Source organism: Telmatherina bonti (assembly GCF_933228915.1).
Source record: "Telmatherina bonti genome assembly, chromosome: 18".
NCBI classification, from domain to species: Eukaryota; Metazoa; Chordata; class Actinopteri; order Atheriniformes; family Telmatherinidae; genus Telmatherina; species Telmatherina bonti.
Window position 1 is genome coordinate 5,863,339 of NC_136616.1, and position 21,642 is coordinate 5,884,980.

At 48.9% G+C, this 21,642-nt stretch overlaps 1 protein-coding gene across 1 annotated transcript in view; it reads right to left on the minus strand.

The window, feature by feature from the left end:
- adam19a (ADAM metallopeptidase domain 19a) overlaps window positions 1–21,642 on the minus strand; it is a 301,810-nt gene that overhangs the window by 263,773 nt on the left and 16,395 nt on the right. The window contains exon 2 of the mRNA XM_079258226.1: window positions 2,535–2,614. Coding sequence (XP_079114352.1) covers window positions 2,535–2,614 — 80 coding nt within the window. The remainder of the gene's footprint in view (window positions 1–2,534; window positions 2,615–21,642) is intronic.

Sequence of the window (21,642 nt, forward strand, 5' to 3'; positions counted from 1 at the left end):
CGGTGGAGGTGCAGAAAAACAATCTTTTCTTTGTCAGTCAGTCATTTTCCAGCAGAACCCCCAAAAGGAGCCTCGGGACTTCAGGGGAATTCAGCGTTCACTACATGGACATTGTTTTCCTAATGAACAACTAGCTGTGTGAGTTCCCCCGGCTATCTAATCGGGGGAGGGGGGGTCAAGGCAGAGGAAGTGCAATAAAAAATCAGACTAAATGACTGGTGACATATTTAAACTGCAGATCGATTCTAATCCAGTTGTTTAATGGAAGGCTTTGGCTTTAATTGATTCAGGGGAAACTATTCCTTTCTTGGTTTTTCATTTGCATGGGCAGCTTCTAAAAATCCATAACAGCTCAATCCCTGTGAGTATCATCGCAGCGGCTGTGTGATGAGAATGCAAAAAGCTCTGCATAAAGGCTACTGTAGACAGCCCCCCCGTCGAGCGCTGTCTGCGCCAGGCATGGATCCATGTGTGTGCTCCTAATCTTGCCAGGGTGAAAGTCACTGCCGTGTCCTGCATGCATGCCAGGTGAGAGATAATCTAATCAGTCGGCAGACAGGGAGTAGATGTGGAGCTAAGAAGACTGGAAGATAAAGAAACGGAGAAAAGCAGAGGAAGACGGAGGCTGCTGCAAGTCTTTGAACTTCCCTGACAAACAGTGGAAGGAGAGAGGACACAAAGCTCTGACAGCACTGTGCAGAAGAAGCATGAAAATCAGCTGCCATCAGGACAGACACCCACCTTTCTGAAGCTGCAGTCTGTTCTCTCTAAACACACAAAGTCAGATCAACCCTGAAGGTGGAGTTAAGCCTCTATATGTGTATATATATATATATATATATATATATATATATATATATATATATATATATATATATATATATATATATATATATACACACATATATATAGTGAAGGGGGTAGAACAACCGCGGTTTTAGCCAGTTAACAGCGTGATTTAGCTTTAGCCTGCCTACCTCTTAGCTGGTTAGCTCCCATTACAGCTAACAGCTTCTCCTCTCAGTTGCCAAACATGGAAACTGTTAAGCAGTTTTTTACCCCTTATGTTAGCAGCTAGCACTAAGATTGTGGGCTCTTACATTAGCAGCTAATGCTCATACTGTTGGCTTTCACATTAGCAGCTAAAGCTAAAACTGTGGACTCTTGGATTAGCAGCTAATGCTAATACAGTTGGCTCTTACATTTGCAGCCAATGCTAATAACATGGGCTCTTACATTAGCAGCTAAAGCTAATAACATGGGCTCTTACATTAGCAGCTAAAGCTAACATGGGCTCTTAGATTAGCAGCTAGCTAAGATTACATCATGGACTGGTAAATGTAAATGCACCAGATCAGATTTTTACAGTAATCTGATTACTCCCAGGTGTCTGATTTTGATGAGTGTGTGTTTTTACCCACGTTACCAGCAGCAGGTATGATTGTGGAGTGAAATGTGTCCCAGAACTTTGATGAGTTTCATGAAGCATGAGAGCAGAATCACTGCTGAGCAGAAGGTCTGGAGAAGCCTTGTGGCGTCTCTAAGCCTGATGCCACTCCGTTTCTTCTCCCTCACACTCCCTCAACACAAACTTCACTTTTCCTGCCATGTTACAGTCAGGCCAAGCCGGGACATCTGTCCTGACACGGCGCCGAGCCACGGTTTCCAGCCAGCTCCATGTCAGCGGTACCAGGCATCAGAGACAAAACGAGCCGAGCGTGAGCCAGAACCAGCATACGGTTCATTTCACTGCAAACGTAGGAGAAGCAGACAAAAAAAGGCTGAAGCACACAGTCGGGTTGGCAGGCTGAATGAACGAGGAGATGTGGGAACTCAGCTTTTTCTGCTCTTTACAAAGACAACAGCAGCCAAGATGTCTGAAAACAATAAATCACATTAAAATACACAGAATCCTCTGCAGCTGCCGTGTATGCATGAAGTACAGAATCATTTAACGTAAATAAATACGGCAACAGAATCTGTTTCTTTTCCACTGACAGAAAAACGTGAAATATAGAAAACCGTTTATCCAATCAGAAGAAGCTTCAACTGTCCAGATACATCTAAAACAAACAACACAAATAATAAGAAGAAGAAGAGGAAGAGGAAGAACTAGAAAAGCACTCGGAGAGCGCAAACCTCCGCCAAGGTTCTCCCCTGTCTGAAAAAGTTCCTGCATCCAAACAGGATAAAACAGGATCCAGGAAGGCTTTAACTGGAATCAGTTCTTTCTTCCCACATTTCTAACAGAAAAATCCGTTTTGAGTTATGTTGAACATAGACAGATGAACAGGTAACGATGCTTCACCAGCTCGGGGGGGGGGGGTCTGATAGTTCGTTATGTAAACACTCATATTCCCGTTCATGCAAATGACCGGTGAGTCGGCGCGGTCTGCCCGGGCTCCAGCCAAACTCAACGCTGAACACTGAAAAGCCTTCGTCTCCTCAGAGCAAACCGAAGCGTCTAAAGCCTTCAGATTTCTGCTGAGCGGTGGGCGGAGCAACCTGCACGGCGGCAGGATGAAGACGCTTACCTGAGCGCTGGTCTCCACCCCCCGCTTGGCTCGGCCTCGAGAAAGCCACCGCGCCGCCACCGTCCTTCCCCCACGTGGTCCTGGGGGGTGAAACGGAGAGCAGGGAGAGGAATGTGAAGAAGGATGAGTTCAGAAGAAGCTTTTTAACCACGCTGACTGACATGGCGGCAGTTCTGCCATCATCCAGCAGTTTAACTGCTGAAACATTCGTGACATATTCATATCGTTCATGTTTTATTCGCACATAAAAACAATGATCACCACAGAACTTTTATCATTACTGAGTAAATAAACTCAAATCAACAAATTTCTACTAAAAATCTGGAGATTAGACTAAAAGAAAACGTTTCTCACAGCGGAGAATAAACTCGTAAAACTGCAAAACAAAGATGTCTTCCATGTCAAGCGAGGGTGACGTGGTGCTGATGGCGCAGACGGAAGAGGGTTCATCCGGGTCTAGAGAGGATAGGGGAACTGGTCCAGTCCAGGATCTGCCTGCTGGACCAGGACCAGCCTGAGGATCTGCTTCAGCAGCTAGCTGCTAGCTCCAACAAGCAAAGAGACCATAAGACGATACGGTTGCCATGGTGATATGAAGCAGCAGCGACAACTTGCATCGCGGACGACCGGCTCTGGTGACGCTGCCAACACGCCTTCTCTGATTGGTCCATTTTGTGTAATATATATAAATCCACCGCAGCTCGGAAAAACCGGTAAAACTGCTGGATGGAATCCTCTGATGTGAACGTTCCCGCCCACTTGACGAGATTCCCAACATTCCCAACCAAGCATTCAGATCCAACCCTTTGTGCGTTAGGGGCGTGGCTTTCTGGCCGCCTGTCCAGGGTCTGGGACCGGGTCCAGCTTCCCCGTGGCCTGAACCGGATTAAATGGGTCAGAAAACCGATAAATGGAAGAATTTCTCTTTGTTTTAGAAGCAATTGCTCAAGTTGCACAAACTTTTCCCCGTGATGGGGAGACGAAGGCTTCAGAAGGCTTCTGGCGTAAACCTCCGGGAACGTCACTCCATGCTGAGTTCTGCTTCTTTGCCTAACAAGTCCAAACAATCGTCATGCCACCGTGTAACATCCTGTGTCTGGTGGGCAGGAAAATAATGATCACGCTGCCATGGTAACGGACGTTGTCGACGCTGAAATACACGCCGTTCTTACTTGTTGCAGGATCGGTGAGTATTTCTGATGCGGATATCAGTCCAACTCTACTTTAAACATTTGCTTACTGAACAACCAAAGAAAAGTCCGACTTCAGCGTCTGACCGAAGCAGGCGGGAAGCGGAGCTGTTACCACTCCCCGCCACCAGATGGCAGACACGAGTACGCGCTGATGAAGAGGCGCTGATGGTTACACACGGCCTGACATGATGATTGGGTTCTGTCAGACGGGCTGGAATAACTGATCGGTGATGATTGATCTGACAGGTAAACAGACATGAGAAGACATGCTTCATGTGAACTGTGCAGGAATCAGGGTGACTTCGGAGCAGCTCCGGTCTCCTCCGGGGTCTGCTCCCCCCGGATGGTACGTTCTGCTGAGTCGTCATAAAAGCTAATTACAAGGTGAAAATAATGAACGAGATGATGTTTTCGCTCCGCCAGCGATTTCCCGACGAAGTGCATCAGAAACTAATGACCCTCATTTCCATGCAGCGATGATCTACACGGGTCGACCAGATTAGCTCTGATGAATCACTTCAGATCCACGAGGAAACCTTTCATGTTGCATTCAGGAGAAAGTGATCCATACCCGTCGGACCGCGCTGGGAACGTCGTATATCACGGACGGCACTGGGAACGGAGCAGAAGACACAAACAGCTGAGCAGCAGAAAGTCGTGTTGAGCTGAATCATCTGGATTAGATCAGCAGCTGGAGGAACTTCTCCTTTTTCATGGTTTACAACTCCGAGGCTTGTAGAGCCGGAGCGTCGCGGTGGAGACGAGACCAGCGGGAAGACGGGACTTCCAGAACTTCCCGAAGTTCAGTTTTCCATCAACAAGCAGAATCCCAAAGATCCCGAGGAAAACCGGAGCATTTTGGTTGGTCTTCATCGTAAACACAACGACCGTCTGTCTGTCTGTCCATCCATCCATCCATCATCCATCCATCCATCCATCCATCCATCCATCCATTATCCATCCATCATCCATCCATCCATTATCCTTCCATCCATCCATCCATCCGTCCATCCATCCATCCATCCATCCATCCATTATCCATCCATCCATCCGTCCATCCATCCATCCATTCATCCATTATCCATCCATCCATCCATTATCCATCCATCCATCCATCCATCCGTCCATCCATCCATCCATCATCCATCCATCCATCCATCCATCCATCCATTCATCCATTATCAATCCATCCATCCATCCATCCATCCATTCATCCATTATCCATCCATCCATCCATCCGTCCATCCATCCATCCATTCATCCATTATCCATCATCCATCCATTCATCCATCATCCATCCATCCATCCATCCATTCATCCATTATCCATCCATCCATCCATTCATCCATCATCCATCCATCCATCCATCCATCCATTATCCATCCATCCATCCATCCGTCCATCCATCCATCCATTCATCCATTATCCATCCATCCATCCATCCATTCATCCATCATCCATCCATTCATCCATCCGTCCATCCATTCATCCATTATCCATCCATCCATTCATCCATTATCCATCCATCATCCATCCATCCATTCATCATCCATCCATCCATCCATCCATCATCCATCCATCCATCATCCATCCATTCATCATCCATCCATCCATCCATCCATTATCCATCCATCCATCCATCCATTCATCATCCATCCATCCATCATCCATCCATCCATTCATCCATTATCCATCCATCATCCATCCATCCATCCATTCATCATCCATCCATCCATTCATCCATTATCCATCCATCTTCGAATGTGCTATGGTGGCAGCCTTGTTTGTAGAGGCTATGGTTAATAATTGGAAGCTTATTGTATGTAATGTTGGGAATTTTTTTTATGTTTATCTATCCATCCATCCAGATCAGCAGCTGGAGGAACTTCTCCTTTTTCATGGTTTACAACTCCGAGGCTTGTAGAGCCGGAGCGTCGCGGTGGAGACGAGACCAGCGGGAAGACGGGACTTCCAGAACTTCCCGAAGTTCAGTTTTCCATCAACAAGCAGAATCCCAAAGATCCCGAGGAAAACCGGAGCATTTTGGTTGGTCTTCATCGTAAACACAACGACCGTCTGTCTGTCCATCCATCCATCCATCCATCCATCCATCCATTATCCATCCATCCTTCCATCCATTATCCATCCATCCATCCATCCATCCATTATCCATCCATCCTTCCATCCATTATCCATCCATACATCCATCTATCCATTATCCATCCATTCATCCATTATCCATCCACCATCCATCCATTCATCCATCCATCCATCCATCCATCCATCATCAATCCATCCATCCATTATCCATCCATCCATCCATCCATCCATCAATCCATCCATTATCCATCCATCCATCATTCATCCATCCATTCATTTATTATCCATCCATCCATCCATCATCCATCCATTCATTCATTATCCATCCATCCATCCATCAATCATCCATCCATCCATCAATAAATCCACAGCTTTGGATGAAGTAACTTTCTTTCTCCCTTAAAGTCAAATTTTATTTATTTAAAGTGATGTTATAACATCACACATAGGTTCATGAGCCATCAATGCATAAAATATGAAACAAACTAAAACTACTATTTTTAACAAGATTTTAGTCTTTAATCCTACATGTCATGTCCAGTTTGTCCAGCTTCTGTGAGCTTTAGCATCATTCTGAGTTAAAACTTGTCCTAAAACATTTCCGTCACGCTGTAATAAACTATAAACGATATGTTTTCATCCTGATTCGATATAAATTGTGATTCTCACGATTCTCTGTTATTGCTGATTTTTGTGGACCAAAAACAAAAAAAAAATGTACCAAACTTTTTTACTCGTCATTTTTCTTGATTTTAACAAGGAAAAACAACGCAGTAGTCAGACCATCATTCTGCTGCTATGATGCCCAAAAGACAAAGAAAAAGAAAGATGAAACCATAAAAATGACAAATAAAAATTTTATCATGGATTATTTTTATTTATTTAAAAAAAATCATTTTTGGGCAGCGAAGCAACATGTGGAGTACATCTGGACGGGACGAGGTGAGGAGCATGCTCAGAACAGTTGGACTTAATGTAGAGCGGAAGTTTACGTGATGGAGGAATTAATCAGTTCAGATTTAAATACAAATAAACTCGGATTCAGATTCAGGTGTTTACATGGTCGTTTTTCATCAGTTTACAGCGGATTTAACTTTTAACCTTTGTCTTCACCACGTCTCTGTGCCGATGTCTGTCAAATGGATGGTGAGTGTTCCATCCATCCACGCCGGTGTTCCAGACTGTCTGTCGTCACAAACCGTCTTTCCTCCGAGACGTGCGCAGAAACCTGCGTTGCTTTCAGGGATCATTAAAGTTTCCTTTCATTTCCACCAATCAGAGCGAAACACGGATAAAAGTCAGGACTTGGTTTAATTTCCCATCTTTTTTCCAAAGCCATGAAAGTCGGGACATTTCCACTCTCCTCATGTCAAAGCTTCAAACTGAAATAAATATGTCTGTTTATAGCTGCTAAATCCTGATAAATCCAGCAAACCAGCCGGTCTCCCCTCTCACCCTCCTCGCTTCATGAAAGTTTCTCTCTGAAAGCAGCAACTTGCGGCTGAACGAGTCTCCTTCTTTCACACACTTAACTGATTTTCCTCGGAATGACATGTTGAATTTCCTCTCAACCGTTGTGCAACTCGTCATTCCACCTCCGCCTCGGAGCCGTCGCAGAGGTCAGGAAGCAGCACGGCCACATTTCCCGACAAGCAGCTGGGAAACGGCAGCATCAGGAGGTGGAACAGATGAAGCGTTTAGAGGAGGTGTAGTCTGCGCTAAACAAGGGAAATGGATGGAAGACAGTAGTTCTTATTCCCTTCACACCCGAGCTTCTGGACGGATGCTGCTGCACACGGTCAAATAAAGGTCATGTACCTATAATCCACACCTGAGCCTGGGTGGAGGTGCTCCAGCGCCAGTCTGCACGGTGGGGTTCACATGCACAAAGCCTGGTGGTTTAGCTGGGAGGCTCTACTGACGCTCTCATTCCGCTGCTGAGAGGATGCCGTGATGTCAGACTCCAGACCATCTGATGAAGATGTTTTCTAACCAATATCTTGAAAAACTGTGATGCTGCTGAAAGGAGACGAAGTCCGAGGTCTGAGGAACACATGAAAACCGAATCGCAGCTCTTGTCCTCCACCACACCTGAGCAGAGATCGCTTTAAATCTCTGTTCAGAATAAATCAGCCTGAACTCCAGCTGAATGAGAGACATCTTCATGATAAGAGAGCAAACTGAACAGTTCGACGCCTGAACGTGTCTTCTACAGCAAATAACCTCAAACCATTTAAACTTAAATACTTCTGGACTCTTAAAGCCAAACGGCTGAACTTTAACTGATTTCTGCTGTTTGGCATCGCTGAATAAAAGCCCTGAAGATGGCCAATCCGGCGGGTCTGGATGGGGTTGGATGGGGTTGGATGGGTTGGATGGGGTTGGATGGGGTTGGATGGGGTTGGATGGGGCTGGATGGGGTTGGATGGGGTTGGATGGGTTGGATGGGTTGGATGCGGTTGGATGCGGTTGGATGGGGCTGGATGGGGTTGGATGGGTTGGATTGGTTGGATGGGGTTGGATGCGGTTGGATGGTGCTGGATGGGGTTGGATGGGGCTGGAAGGGGTTGGATGGAGCTGGATGGGGTTGGATGGGGTTGGATGGTGCTGGATAGGGTTGGATGGGGATGGATGGGGTTGGATAGGCTTGGATGGGGATGGATGGGGTTGGATGGGTTGGATGGGGTTGGATGGTGCTGGATGGGGTTGGATGGGGTTGGATGGTGCTGGATGGGGATGGATGGGGTTGGATGGGGTTGGGTGGTGCTGGATGGGGTTGGATGGGGTTGGATGGGGCTGGATGGGGTTGGATGGTGCTGGATGGTGCTGGATGGGGTTGGATGGGGTTGGATGGTGCTGGATGGGGTTGGATGGGGTTGGATGGGGTTGGATGGGGTTGGATGGTGCTGGATGGGGTTGGATGGGGTTGGATGGTGCTGGATGGGGTTGGATGGTGCTGGATGGGGTTGGATGGGGTTGGATGGGGTTGGATGGTGCTGGATGGGGTTGGATGGGGTTGGGTGGTGCTGGATGGGGTTGGATGGGGTTGGATGGTGCTGGATGGGGTTGGATGGGGTTGGGTGGTGCTGGATGGGGTTGGATGGAGCTGGATGGGGTTGGATGGGGTTGGATGGTGCTGGATGGGGTTGGATGGGGTTGGATGGTGCTGGATGGGGTTGGATGGGGTTGGGTGGTGCTGGATGGGGTTGGATGGGGTTGGGTGGTGCTGGATGGGGTTGGATGGGGTTGGGTGGTGCTGGATGCGGTTGGATGGGGTTGGATGGGGTTGGATGGTGCTGGATGGGGTTGGATGGGGTTGGATGGTGCTGGATGCAGTTGGATGGGGTTGGATGGGGATGGATGGGGTTGGATGGGGTTGGATGTTGCTGGATGCGGTTGGATGGGTTGGATAGGGTTGGATGCGGTTGGATGGGGTTGGATGGGGTTGGATGCGGTTGGATGGGGCTGGATGGGGTTGGATGGGGTTGGATGGGGTTGGGTGGTGCTGGATGGGGTTGGATGGAGCTGGATGGGGTTGGATGGGGTTGGATGGTGCTGGATGGGGTTGGATGGGGTTGGATGGTGCTGGATGGGGTTGGATGGGGTTGGGTGGTGCTGGATGGGGTTGGATGGGGTTGGGTGGTGCTGGATGGGGTTGGATGGAGCTGGATGGGGTTGGATGGGGTTGGATGGTGCTGGATGGGGTTGGATGGGGTTGGATGGTGCTGGATGGGGTTGGATGGGGTTGGGTGGTGCTGGATGGGGTTGGATGGGGTTGGGTGGTGCTGGATGCGGTTGGATGGGGTTGGATGGGGTTGGATGGTGCTGGATGGGGTTGGATGGGGTTGGATGGTGCTGGATGCAGTTGGATGGGGTTGGATGGGGATGGATGGGGTTGGATGGGGTTGGATGGTGCTGGATGCGGTTGGATGGGTTGGATAGGGTTGGATGCGGTTGGATGGGGTTGGATGGGGTTGGATGGTGCTGGATGCAGTTGGATGGGGTTGGATGGGGATGGATGGGGTTGGATGGAGTTGGATGGTGCTGGATGGGGTTGGATGGGGCTGGATGGGGATGGATGGGGTTGGGTGGTGCTGGATGGGGTTGGATGGGGTTGGATGGGGTTGGGTGGTGCTGGATGGGGTTGGATGGGGTTGGGTGGTGCTGGATGGGGTTGGATGGGGTTGGATGGGGTTGGATGGGGATGGATGGGGTTGGATGGGGTTGGATGAGGTTGGATGGGGTTGGATGGTGCTGGATGGGGTTGGATGGGGTTGGGTGGTGCTGGATGGGGTTGGATGGGGTTGGATGGGGTTGGATGGTGCTGGATGGGGTTGGATGGGGTTGGATGGGGTTGGATGGTGCTGGATGGGGTTGGATGGTGCTGGATGCGGTTGGATGGGGTTGGATGGGGATGGATGGGGTTGGATGGGGTTGGATGGTGCTGGATGCGGTTGGATGGGTTGGATGGGGTTGGATGCGGTTGGATGGGGTTGGATGGGGTTGGATGCGGTTGGATGGGGCTGGATGGGGTTGGATGGGTTGGATGGTGCTGGATAGGGTTGGATGGGGATGGATGGGGTTGGATGGGGTTGCATGGGGATGGATGGGGATGGATGCAGTTGGATGGGGATGGATGGGGTTGGATGGAGTTGGATGGGGTTGGATGGGGCTGGATGGTGCTGGATGGGGTTGGATGGGGTTGGGTGGTGCTGGATGGGGTTGGATGGGGTTGGATGGGGTTGGGTGGTGCTGGATGGGGTTGGATGGGGTTGGGTGGTGCTGGATGGGGTTGGATGGGGTTGGATGGAGTTGGATGGGGTTGGATGGTGCTGGATGGGGTTGGATGGGGTTGGATGGTGCTGGATGGGGTTGGATGGGGTTCGATGGTGCTGGATGCAGTTGGATGGGGTTGGATGGGGATGGATGGGGTTGGATGGGGTTGAATGGTGCTGGATGCGGTTGGATGGGTTGGATGGGGTTGGATGCGGTTGGATGGGGTTGGATGCGGTTGGATGCGGTTGGATGGGGCTGGATGGGGTTGGATGGGTTGGATGGGTTGGATGGTGCTGGATAGGGTTGGATGGGGATGGATGGGGTTGGATGGGGTTGCATGGGGATGGATGGGGATGGATGCAGTTGGATGGGGTTGGATGGGGTTGGATGCAGTTGGATGGGGTTGGATGGTGCTGGATGGGGTTGGATGCAGTTGGATGGGGTTGGATGGGGCTGGATGGGGATGGATGGGGTTGGATGGGGTTGGATGGGGTTGGGTGGGGATGGATGGGGTTGGATGGGGTTGGATGGGGTTGGGTGGTGCTGGATGGGGCTGGATGGGGTTGGATGGGGTTGGATGGGGTTGGGTGGTGCTGGATGGGGATGGATGGGGTTGGATGGAGTTGGATGGGGTTGGGTGGTGCTGGATGGGGTTGGATGGGGTTGGATGCGGCTGGATGGGGTTGGATGGGGTTGGATGGTGCTGGATGGGGCTGGATGGGGTTGGATGGGGTTGGGTGGTGCTGGATGCGGTTGGATGGGGTTGGATGGAGTTGGATGGGGTTGGATGGTGCTGGATGCAGTTGGATGGGGGTTGGATGGGGTTGGGTGGTGCTGGATGGGGTTGGATGGTGCTGGATGCGGTTGGATGGGGTTGGGTGGTGCTGGATGGGGTTGGATGGTGCTGGATGGGGTTGGATGGGGTTGGATGGAGTTGGATGGAGTTGGATGGGGTTGGATGGTGCTGGATGGGGTTGGATGGGGTTGGATGGAGTTGGATGGAGTTGGATGGGGTTGGATGGTGCTGGATGGGGTTGGATGGGGTTGGATGGAGTTGGATGGAGTTGGATGGGGTTGGATGGTGCTGGATGCGGTTGGATGGGTTTGGATGGGGTTGGATGGGGTTGGATGGTGCTGGATGCGGTTGGATGGGTTTGGATGGGGTTGGATGGGGTTCGATGGTGCTGGATGCGGTTGGATGCGGTTGGATGGGTTCCTGGCATGGCAGGTGCGTTAGTGTTAATATGCAGATCAAGGCGACATCGTCTGTGTGACGGTGGAATGTTTAACCATTTTTCGGAGACGCCAGGACCACGCCAGCTACCAGACCCGCTACCCCCAGCGACGGGGTCCTCGTGGCCGGGTTGAGGGGTCAGCACGACTTGGCCGCTGATGTCTGCACAGCTCGCCCCGTCTCACACCGCATGTGCAGCGACATGCCAGAAAACACACATTTCACACACTTCATTATTTTTCCTTCCATGTTTTCCCTCCGCAGGCTGAAGCCGTCGCAGACCAGACCTGCTGGTCTTCCATGGATATCTGACAGCGTTACTAATGATTACTGGTGACCGTGGCAACCTGAAGCCAAGCCGTCACCATCATGTGAGGAGCTGGTTCAGCGTCCCAGGATGCTGTCATCATATGGATTCTATGGCTGCCAGAATGTGTTGCGAGCAGAGCTTTGTGGAGCTGGTACTTAGTCATGCAGACCACACCATGCACAGGCTTAATGGAAAGATGTAGAGAAAGAGTGACGAGAGCCTCCAGAGCTGCATGATTGACAAGAACATGGAGGCCTGCGGCAACGTGCAAGGCTCCCTTTCTGCATGCTGTTTTTCAAGTGCTGCAATAAGGGGAGCGAGCTCAGTTCCCAGCTGTGTGTCAGACGGAACATTTTATCCACATTCCTGCCAGTCATCACCACAGAGACGTCTGCAAACGACCAGACGTTAGCATGCTATCTGAGCATCCTTTTCATGCATCTTCTGCTCATTTAACATCAGTTTTCATTTGGTTTATATGAAGCAGATCCACCAGTCTCTTTATCTGTTCACCTGCCAATCACACGGCAGCATGTAGTCATGTAGACGTGGTGAAGACGACTTGCTTTAGCTCAAACTGACCATCAGACTGAGGAAGAAAGGGGCGACAGAGTATTTACTGGGATTTTCACCCACAACCATCTTGTGTTTCATGTTGTTTTTCTGATATAAAGAAAATAAGTGAGCGGTGAGGGCGCCAGGATTTGGTATAAAAGGAGGATTCACCAAAAGTTCAGTCTTAAAAGCACAAAACGTCATTAAAGCAGACGGACGACTAATATGGTCAGACCGGTACTAGAAGGTGGTCCTGATGAAGAGGCTTGAAAACAAGCCACTGCTAACTCCGTAGGCCGGTGGGGGGTGGACATTATAGCGGGGGGGTTGTGTGACATTAGGGCAGGGGGGTTGTGTGACATTACGGCGGGGGTTGTGTGACATTAGGGCGGGGGGCTGGTTGGACATTAGGGCGGGGGGTTGTGTGACATTAAAGCGGGGGGATTGGACTGGACATTAGGGCGGGGGGTTGTGTGACATTAGGGCGGGGGGTTGTGTGACATTAGGGCGGGGGGATTGTGTGACATTAGGGCGGGGGGGAGGTGTGACATTAGGGCGGGGGGGTGTGTGACATTAGGGTGGGGGGGTTGTTGGACATTAGGGCGGGGGGGTTGTGTGACATTAGGGCGGGGGGTTGGACATTAGGGCGGGGGGGTTGTGTGACATTAGGACGGGGGGAGGTGTGACATTAGGGCGGGGGGTTGGACATTAGGGCGGGGGGGAGGTGTGACATTAGGGCGGGGGGTTGTGTGACATTAGGGCTGGGGGTTGTTGGTCATTAGGGTGGGTGGTTGTTGGACATCAGGGCGGGGGGGTGTGTGACATTAGGGTGGGGGGGTTGTTGGACATTAGGGCGGGGGGGTTGTGTGACATTAGGGCGGGGGGTTGGACATTAGGGCGGGGGGGTTGTGTGACATTAGGACGGGGGGGGAGGTGTGACATTAGGGCGGGGGGTTGGACATTAGGGCGGGGGGGAGGTGTGACATTATGGCGGGGGGTTGTGTGACATTAGGGCTGGGGGTTGTTGGTCATTAGGGTGGGTGGTTGTTGGACATCAGGGCGGGGGGTTGTGTGACATTAGGGCTTGGGGTTGGACATTAGGGCGGGGGGGAGGTGTGACATTAGGGCGGGGGGTTGGACATTAGGGCGGGGGGGAGGTGTGACATTAGGGCGGGGGGTTGTGTGACATTAGGGCTGGGGGTTGTTGGTCATTAGGGTGGGTGGTTGTTGGACATCAGGGCGGGGGGTTGTGTGACATTAGGGCTGGGGGTTGTTGGTCATTAGGGTGGGTGGTTGTTGGACATCAGGGCGGGGGGTTGTGTGACATTAGGGCAGGGGGGTTGGTCATTATGGTGGGGGGGGTTGTGTGACATTAGGGCGGGGGGCGGTTGGTCATTAGGACATGGGGTTGTTGGTCATTAAGGTGGGCAGTTGGACATTAGGGCTGGGGGTTGTGTGACATTAGGGGGGGGTTGTTGGTCATTAGGGTGGGCAGTTGGACATTAGGGCTGGGGGTTGTGTGACATTAGGGAGGGGGTTGTTGGTGATTAGGGCGGGGGTTGTTGGTCATTAGGGCGGGGGGTTGGACATTAGGGCGGGGTGTTGGACATTAGGGCGGGGGGGTGTGTGACATTAGGGCGGGGGGGTTGTTGGACATAAGGGCGGGGGGGGTTGTTAGACATTAGGGCGGGGGCTTTGTTGGACATTAGGGCGGGTGGTTTGTTGGACATTAGGGCGGGGGGTTGTTGGACATTAGGGCGGGTGGTTTGTTGGACATTAGGGCGGGGGGTTGTTGGACATTAGGGTGGGGGGTTGTTGGACATAAGGGCGGGGGGGTTGTTGGACATTAGGGCGGGGGTTTGCAGGACATTAGGGTAGGGGGTTGTTGGTCATTAGCGCGGGTGGTTGTTGGACATTAGGGCGGGGGGGTTGTTGGACATTAGGGTGGGGGGTTGTTGGACATAAGGGCGGGGGGGTTGTTGGACATTAGGGCGGGGGGTTGCAGGACATTAGGGCGGGGGGTTGTTGGACATTAGGGCGGGGGGGTTGTTGGACATTAGGGCGGGGGGGTTGTTGGACATTAAGGTAGGGGGTTGTTGGTCATTAGCGCGGATGGTTGTTGAACATTAGGGCGGGGGGTTGCTGGACATTAGGGCGGGGGGTTGTTGGACATTAGGGCGGGGGGTTGTTGGACATAAGGGCGGGGGGGTTGTTGGACATTAGGGCGGGGGGGGTTGTTGGACATCAGGGCGGGGGGGTGTGTGACATTAGGGCAACCCCCCGCCCTAATGTCCAACAACCCCTTGCCCTAATGTCCAACAAACCCCCCGCCCTAATCACCAACAACCCCCCCCCCCCCCCCCCTAATGTCACACAACCCCCAGCCCTAATGTCCAACTGCCCACCCTAATGACCAACAACCCCCCCCCCAATGTCACACAACCCCCAGCCCTTTACGTCCCACTCTGTAATCCAGAGCGGGATCAGTGGCGGATTTGGCTGTTCATTGTGACTGTAGGTGGAGTCGTGCAGGTGTCCTCTCTGCTCCTCTGACTGGCTGCAGCTGCAGCCGGAGCGACTGAGTGCTTTAGGACGGGGAGAGACTCTCGTTCTGACAATAACTTTACAATATGCGCTTTAAAGTCAGTCGCCAAAACACCAGGAAAGTCTCCAATAACTCCTGTAAAAGCTGCTAGATTTGTCGCTAGTCGCTTTTCACAAAAAGTCGCCAGATTTAGCGAGAAAGTGGCTCCACGCTGCCTCTCATGACATAGCACGTAGCTCACGTTATGTACGTAACGAGGTGCGCTTGGTTTAACTCTCTGTGAAAAGCAGTGCAGACTCGAGGAGGAGGGAGGAAACCCCGCCCACAGCTAAAAACAACTGTGTGACAACAGGATACTCGAATATGACGAATATAGACATTTTCTATATCGCACAGGGGACTAGCAACGATATATCGAGTATATTTGATATATCGCCCAGCCCTAGTCTGAGGTTCTGGTTCCACATTTTGCATTTCTCAACATTCTGCTATTCATTAACTGTTAATTATCTGAACTGTCCGTGTCTGCAGTGGGATGCATCTAAAAAACTAGTCCCCACCCTTATCCTTACACGAACTCTTGGTTTAGCGACAAGAAGCAACAGCCTCCTTCATGCACACTCATCTCTTCTTTCATTCATCCTGTGGAGCCTTCGGGACCATCTGCAAACATCCACAGCTAAAGCTGCAGGATTCGCGCTCCCGCCCAGCACTCGCCCGTCAAGCTATCGCCACAGGGTTGCAGGGGAAGAAAAAACAATGAGAGGCATCTATATCTGTCAGACACTCCACCGCTGAAAGACAGAGATAGACGGATAGAGGGTGGGAAAAAAGAAAAATAATACTTGGAAAAGACTTTATCTACTTGATAAAGTAGTGGATTTATGAAGGAAGTGGAGGAGGCTGGGGGTGTGTGTGTGTGTGTGTGTGTGTGTGTGTCACTTCATGTTATCAGATTCAAGCTTATCTCTTTGCCCTTTTACCCTCCATCCCTTCAGCTTAAGGTCTGTATCGTGTCCAACACCTTTCTATCCCATCCAGTGTGAAATTTAATGTGAATGGAAGTTTTTTTTCCTTTTAACCCACTTTGGGAACTTGCTATGCTGGAGATGGTGGTGGAAAGTGTGAAATGTGTCGTATTTCCCCAGAGACAGAGACTCCATGAAAGCAAAACTTGATCAAATAAATCCACATATGCAACTCCAGGAACAGAATCTTAAAGACGGGAAGTAGGCTGTGATGTAGGAGACGCTGGGTGGAAGTGAAGCTGTGGTCTGTACTGGACACTGCTATTAGCATTACGGCAGCGATTCACAGAAAGATGCGACACAAAGCGGTTCTTAGTGATTCGTGCTCTAAAGTAGAACAACAGCACAGTGATGTGATACGATACGATGCGATATGATACGATGCAATGTGATATGAAGCGATGCGATGCGATGTGATGATACGATGTGATATGACATGATGCGATATGATACGATGCGATGTGATGTGATGCGATACGATGTGATGCGATGCGATACGATACGATACGATACGATGCGATGTGATACGATACGATATGAAGCGATGTGATGCGATACGATGTGATACAATACGATGCGATGTGATGCGATACGATATGATCCGATACGATATATGATATGATGCGATACGATATGATGCGATAGGATATGATACAATACGATGCGATGTGATGCGATAAGATAAGATAAGATAAGATATGATATGATATGACACGATGCGATACGATACAATGCGATACGATGCGATGTGATACAATACGATGTGATACGATACGATGTGATGCGATACGATGTGATGTGATGCGATACGATGTGATGCGATACGATGTGATGCAATACGATGTGATGCAATACGATGTGATGTGATGCGTTATGAAGCGATGCGATACGGTGTGATATGATACGATGCGATATGATACAATGCGATGTGATGCGATACGATGTGATGCGATATGATGTGATGCGATACAATATGATATGATACGATACGATGCGATGCGATGCAATGTGATGCAATGTGATATGAAGCGATGTGATGCGAAACGATGTGATACAATACGATGCGATGTGATGCGATAAGATATATGATATGATGTGATACGATGGGATGTGATACGATATGATACAATACGATGCGATGTGATGCAATACGATATGATATGACACAATGTGATGCAATGCGATGCGATACGATGCGATGTGATACAATACGATGCATTACGATATGATGTGATGCGATACGATGTGATGCAATACGATGTGATGCGATGCGTTATGAAGCGATGCGATACGGTATGATGCGATGTGATACGATGCAATGTGATATGAAGTAATGTGATGCAATACGATGTGATACAATACGATGCGATGCGATGTGATGCGATACGATTTGATACTATGCGATGCGATACGATGCAATGTGATACGATGCGATGTGATGCGATACGATGTGATACGATGCGATGCGATGTGATTCGATGTGATGCGATACGATTTTATACTATGCGATGCGATACGATGCAATGTGATACGATGCGATGTGATGCGATACGATGTGATACGATGCGATGCGATGTGATGCGATACGATGTGATGTGATACGATATGATACGATACGATGCGATGTGATGCGATACGATGTGATACGATGCGATGCGATGTGATTCGATGTGATGCGATACGATTTGATACTATGCGATGCGATACGATGCAATGTGATACGATGCGATGTGATGCGATACGATGTGATACGATGCGATGCGATGTGATGCGATACGATGTGATGTGATATGATATGATACGATACGATGCGATGTGATGCGATACGATATATGATACAATGCGCTGCACTGCGCTGCGATACGGTATGATACAATGCGATGCGATGCAATACGATGTGATACAATACGATGTGATGAGATACGATGTGATGAGATACGATGTGATGCAATACGATGTGATGCGATGCGATATGAAGCGATGCGATACGGTACGATGCGATGTGATATGAAGCAATGTGATGCGATACGATGTGATACAATGCGATGCGATGCGATGCGATACGATACGATGCGATGTGATACAATACGATGTGATACGATATGATGTGATGCAATACGATGTGATGCGATGCGTTATGAAGCGATGCGATACGGTACGATGCGATGTGTTACGATGCAATGTGATATGAAGTAATGTGATGCAATACGATGTGATACAATACGATGCGATGTGATGCGATTCGATGTGATGCCATACAATTTGATACTATGCGATGCGATACGATGCGATGTGATACGATGCGATGTGATGCGATACGATGTGATGCGATGCGATGCGATGCGATACGATGTGATGCGATACGATGTGATGCGATACGATATATGATACGATGCGATGCGATGCAATGCGATGCGATACAATACGATATATGATACAATGCGCTGCGCTGCGATGCGATACGATATGATACAATGCGATGCGATGCAATACGATGTGATACGATACGATGTGATGCGATACGATGTGATGCGATACGATGTGATGCGATACGATGTGATGCGATGCGATATGAAGCGATGCGATACGGTACGATGCGATGTGATACGATGCGATGTGATATGAAGCAATGTGATGCGATACGATGTGATACAATACGATGCGATGTGATGCGATACGATGTGATGCGATACGATGTGATGCGATGCGATATGAAGCGATGCGATACGGTACGATGCGATGTGATACGATGCGATGTGATATGAAGCAATGTGATGCGATACGATGTGATACAATACGATGCGATGTGATGCGATATGATGTGATGCGATACGATTTAATGCGAGACGATTTGATACGATGTGATCCGATATGATACGATGTGATGCGATGCGATGTGATGTGATATGATACGATGCGATGCGATGTGATGCGATACGATGCGATACGATGTGATGCGATACGATATGATATGATACGATACGATGCAATGCAATGCGATGCGATACGATATATGATACAATGCGCTGCGCTGCGATACGATATGATACAATGCGATGCGATGCAATACGATGTGATACGATACGATGTGATGCGATACGATGTGATGCAATACAATGTGATGCGATGCGATATGAAGCGATGCGATACGGTACGATGCGATGTGATACGATGCGATGTGATATGAAGCAATGTGATGCGATACGATGTGATGCGATACGATTTAATGTGATACGATTTGATACGATGCGATGCGATACGATGCGATACGATGCGATACGATGCCATACGATGCCATGATATACGATGTGATACGATATGATACAATGCGATGCGATGCGATGCGATACGTTGCGATACGATGCGATGCGATACGATATGATATGAAGCAATGCGATACAATGTTATATGATACGATGTGATACAATATGATGCGATGTGATGCGATACGATACGGTACGATGTGATACGATACGATGTGATACGATACGATGTGATACGATACAATGTGATACGATACGATGTGATACGATGCGATGCGATGCGATACGATGTGATACGATACGATGTGATACGATACGATATGATGTGATACGATACGATGTGATACGATACGATACGATGCAATGTGATGCGATACGACGCGATGCGATGTGATATGATACGATACGATACGATGCGATACGATGCAATACGATGCGATGCGGTACGATGTGATGCAATACGATGTGATGCGATGCGATGTGATGCGATGTGATGTGATGCGATATGATATGATGCGATGCGATGCGATGCGATGCGATACGATGCGATACGATACGATGCGATACGATACGATGCGATATGATACGATGCGATGTCATACAATACGATGTGATACGATACGATGTGATGCAATACGATGTGATGCAATACGATGTGATGCGATGCATTATGAAGCGATGCGATTCATTACGATGCGATGTGATATGAAGCAATGTGATGCGATACGATGTGATACAATACGATGCGATACAATACGATGCGATGTGATGCGATACGATGTGATACAATACGATGCGATGTGATGCGACGCGATACGATGTGATGCGATGTGATGCAATACGATATATGATATGATGCGATACGATGTGATGCGATATGATATGATACAATACGATGCGATGTGATGTGATGCGATACAATGCGATGCGATGCGCTATGATATGATATGACACGATGCGATGCGATACGATGCAATGTGATACAATACGATGTGATACGATACGATGTGATGCAATACGATGTGATACAATACGATGCGATACAATACGATGCGATGTGATGCGATACAATGTGATACAATACGATGCGATGTGATGCGATGCGATGCGATACGATTTGATACGATGCGATGCGATACGATGCGATGTGATGCGATACGATGCGATGTGATGCGATACGATGTGATACGATGCGATGCGATGTGATGCGATACGATGCGATGCGATGTGATGCGATATGATGCGATACGATGTGATGTGATACAATATGATATGATACGATGCAATGCGATACGATATGATATGATACAATGCGCTGCGATGCGATACGATATGATACGATGCGATGCGATGCAATACGATGTGATGCGATACGATGTGATGGAATACGATGTGATGCGATGCGATATGAAGCGATGCGATACGATACGATACGATGCGATGTGATGCGATGCGATACGATGTCATACGAGATAATTCCATCTAATACGATGGAATTCTATCCAATTGTATTTGATGCAATTCAATACAATGCAACATGGTTTGATAAAATACGATGCTATATGATTCAGTTTACATAAGAGATCATGTCTGAACCATGACGACGGAGCAGCACAACAAGCACATGGAGCATTAACAACGTTATCCTGCAGCCGTTGTCTAATGAAAGGCTAGAAAACTGTCCAACTTCAGACTCAACTCGCTACCGTGACAAAACCTAAACATCTAAAACCTGTCTCAGCGAGAAAATTCTGTTTTTTAAAGAGCACTAGTAAGTTTAACGCCCAACAATACAATTCTACATGTTCTTAAAAACTATCAGAAACTATATAAAGTGGTTTTTAGTGGATTTGGTGGCTGTGACAGGGCACCATCCACAAAAAGCTCCTCTTGCCAAAATGAAGCCATTTTTAATATGACATGAGAAATCACTTTGTTCTTAAATGTGAAATAAAATAAATGAGCTAATTTCACAAATGAATCTTTTCATTTTGACCCATTAATTTTAACAGCCTTACAGATGAGTGCTTCTCCTGCCGTTTTACATGATGTTATGTAAATGTCCTGAACAACTGCATCAGATCTTTGTGTCATGTTGCTCAAC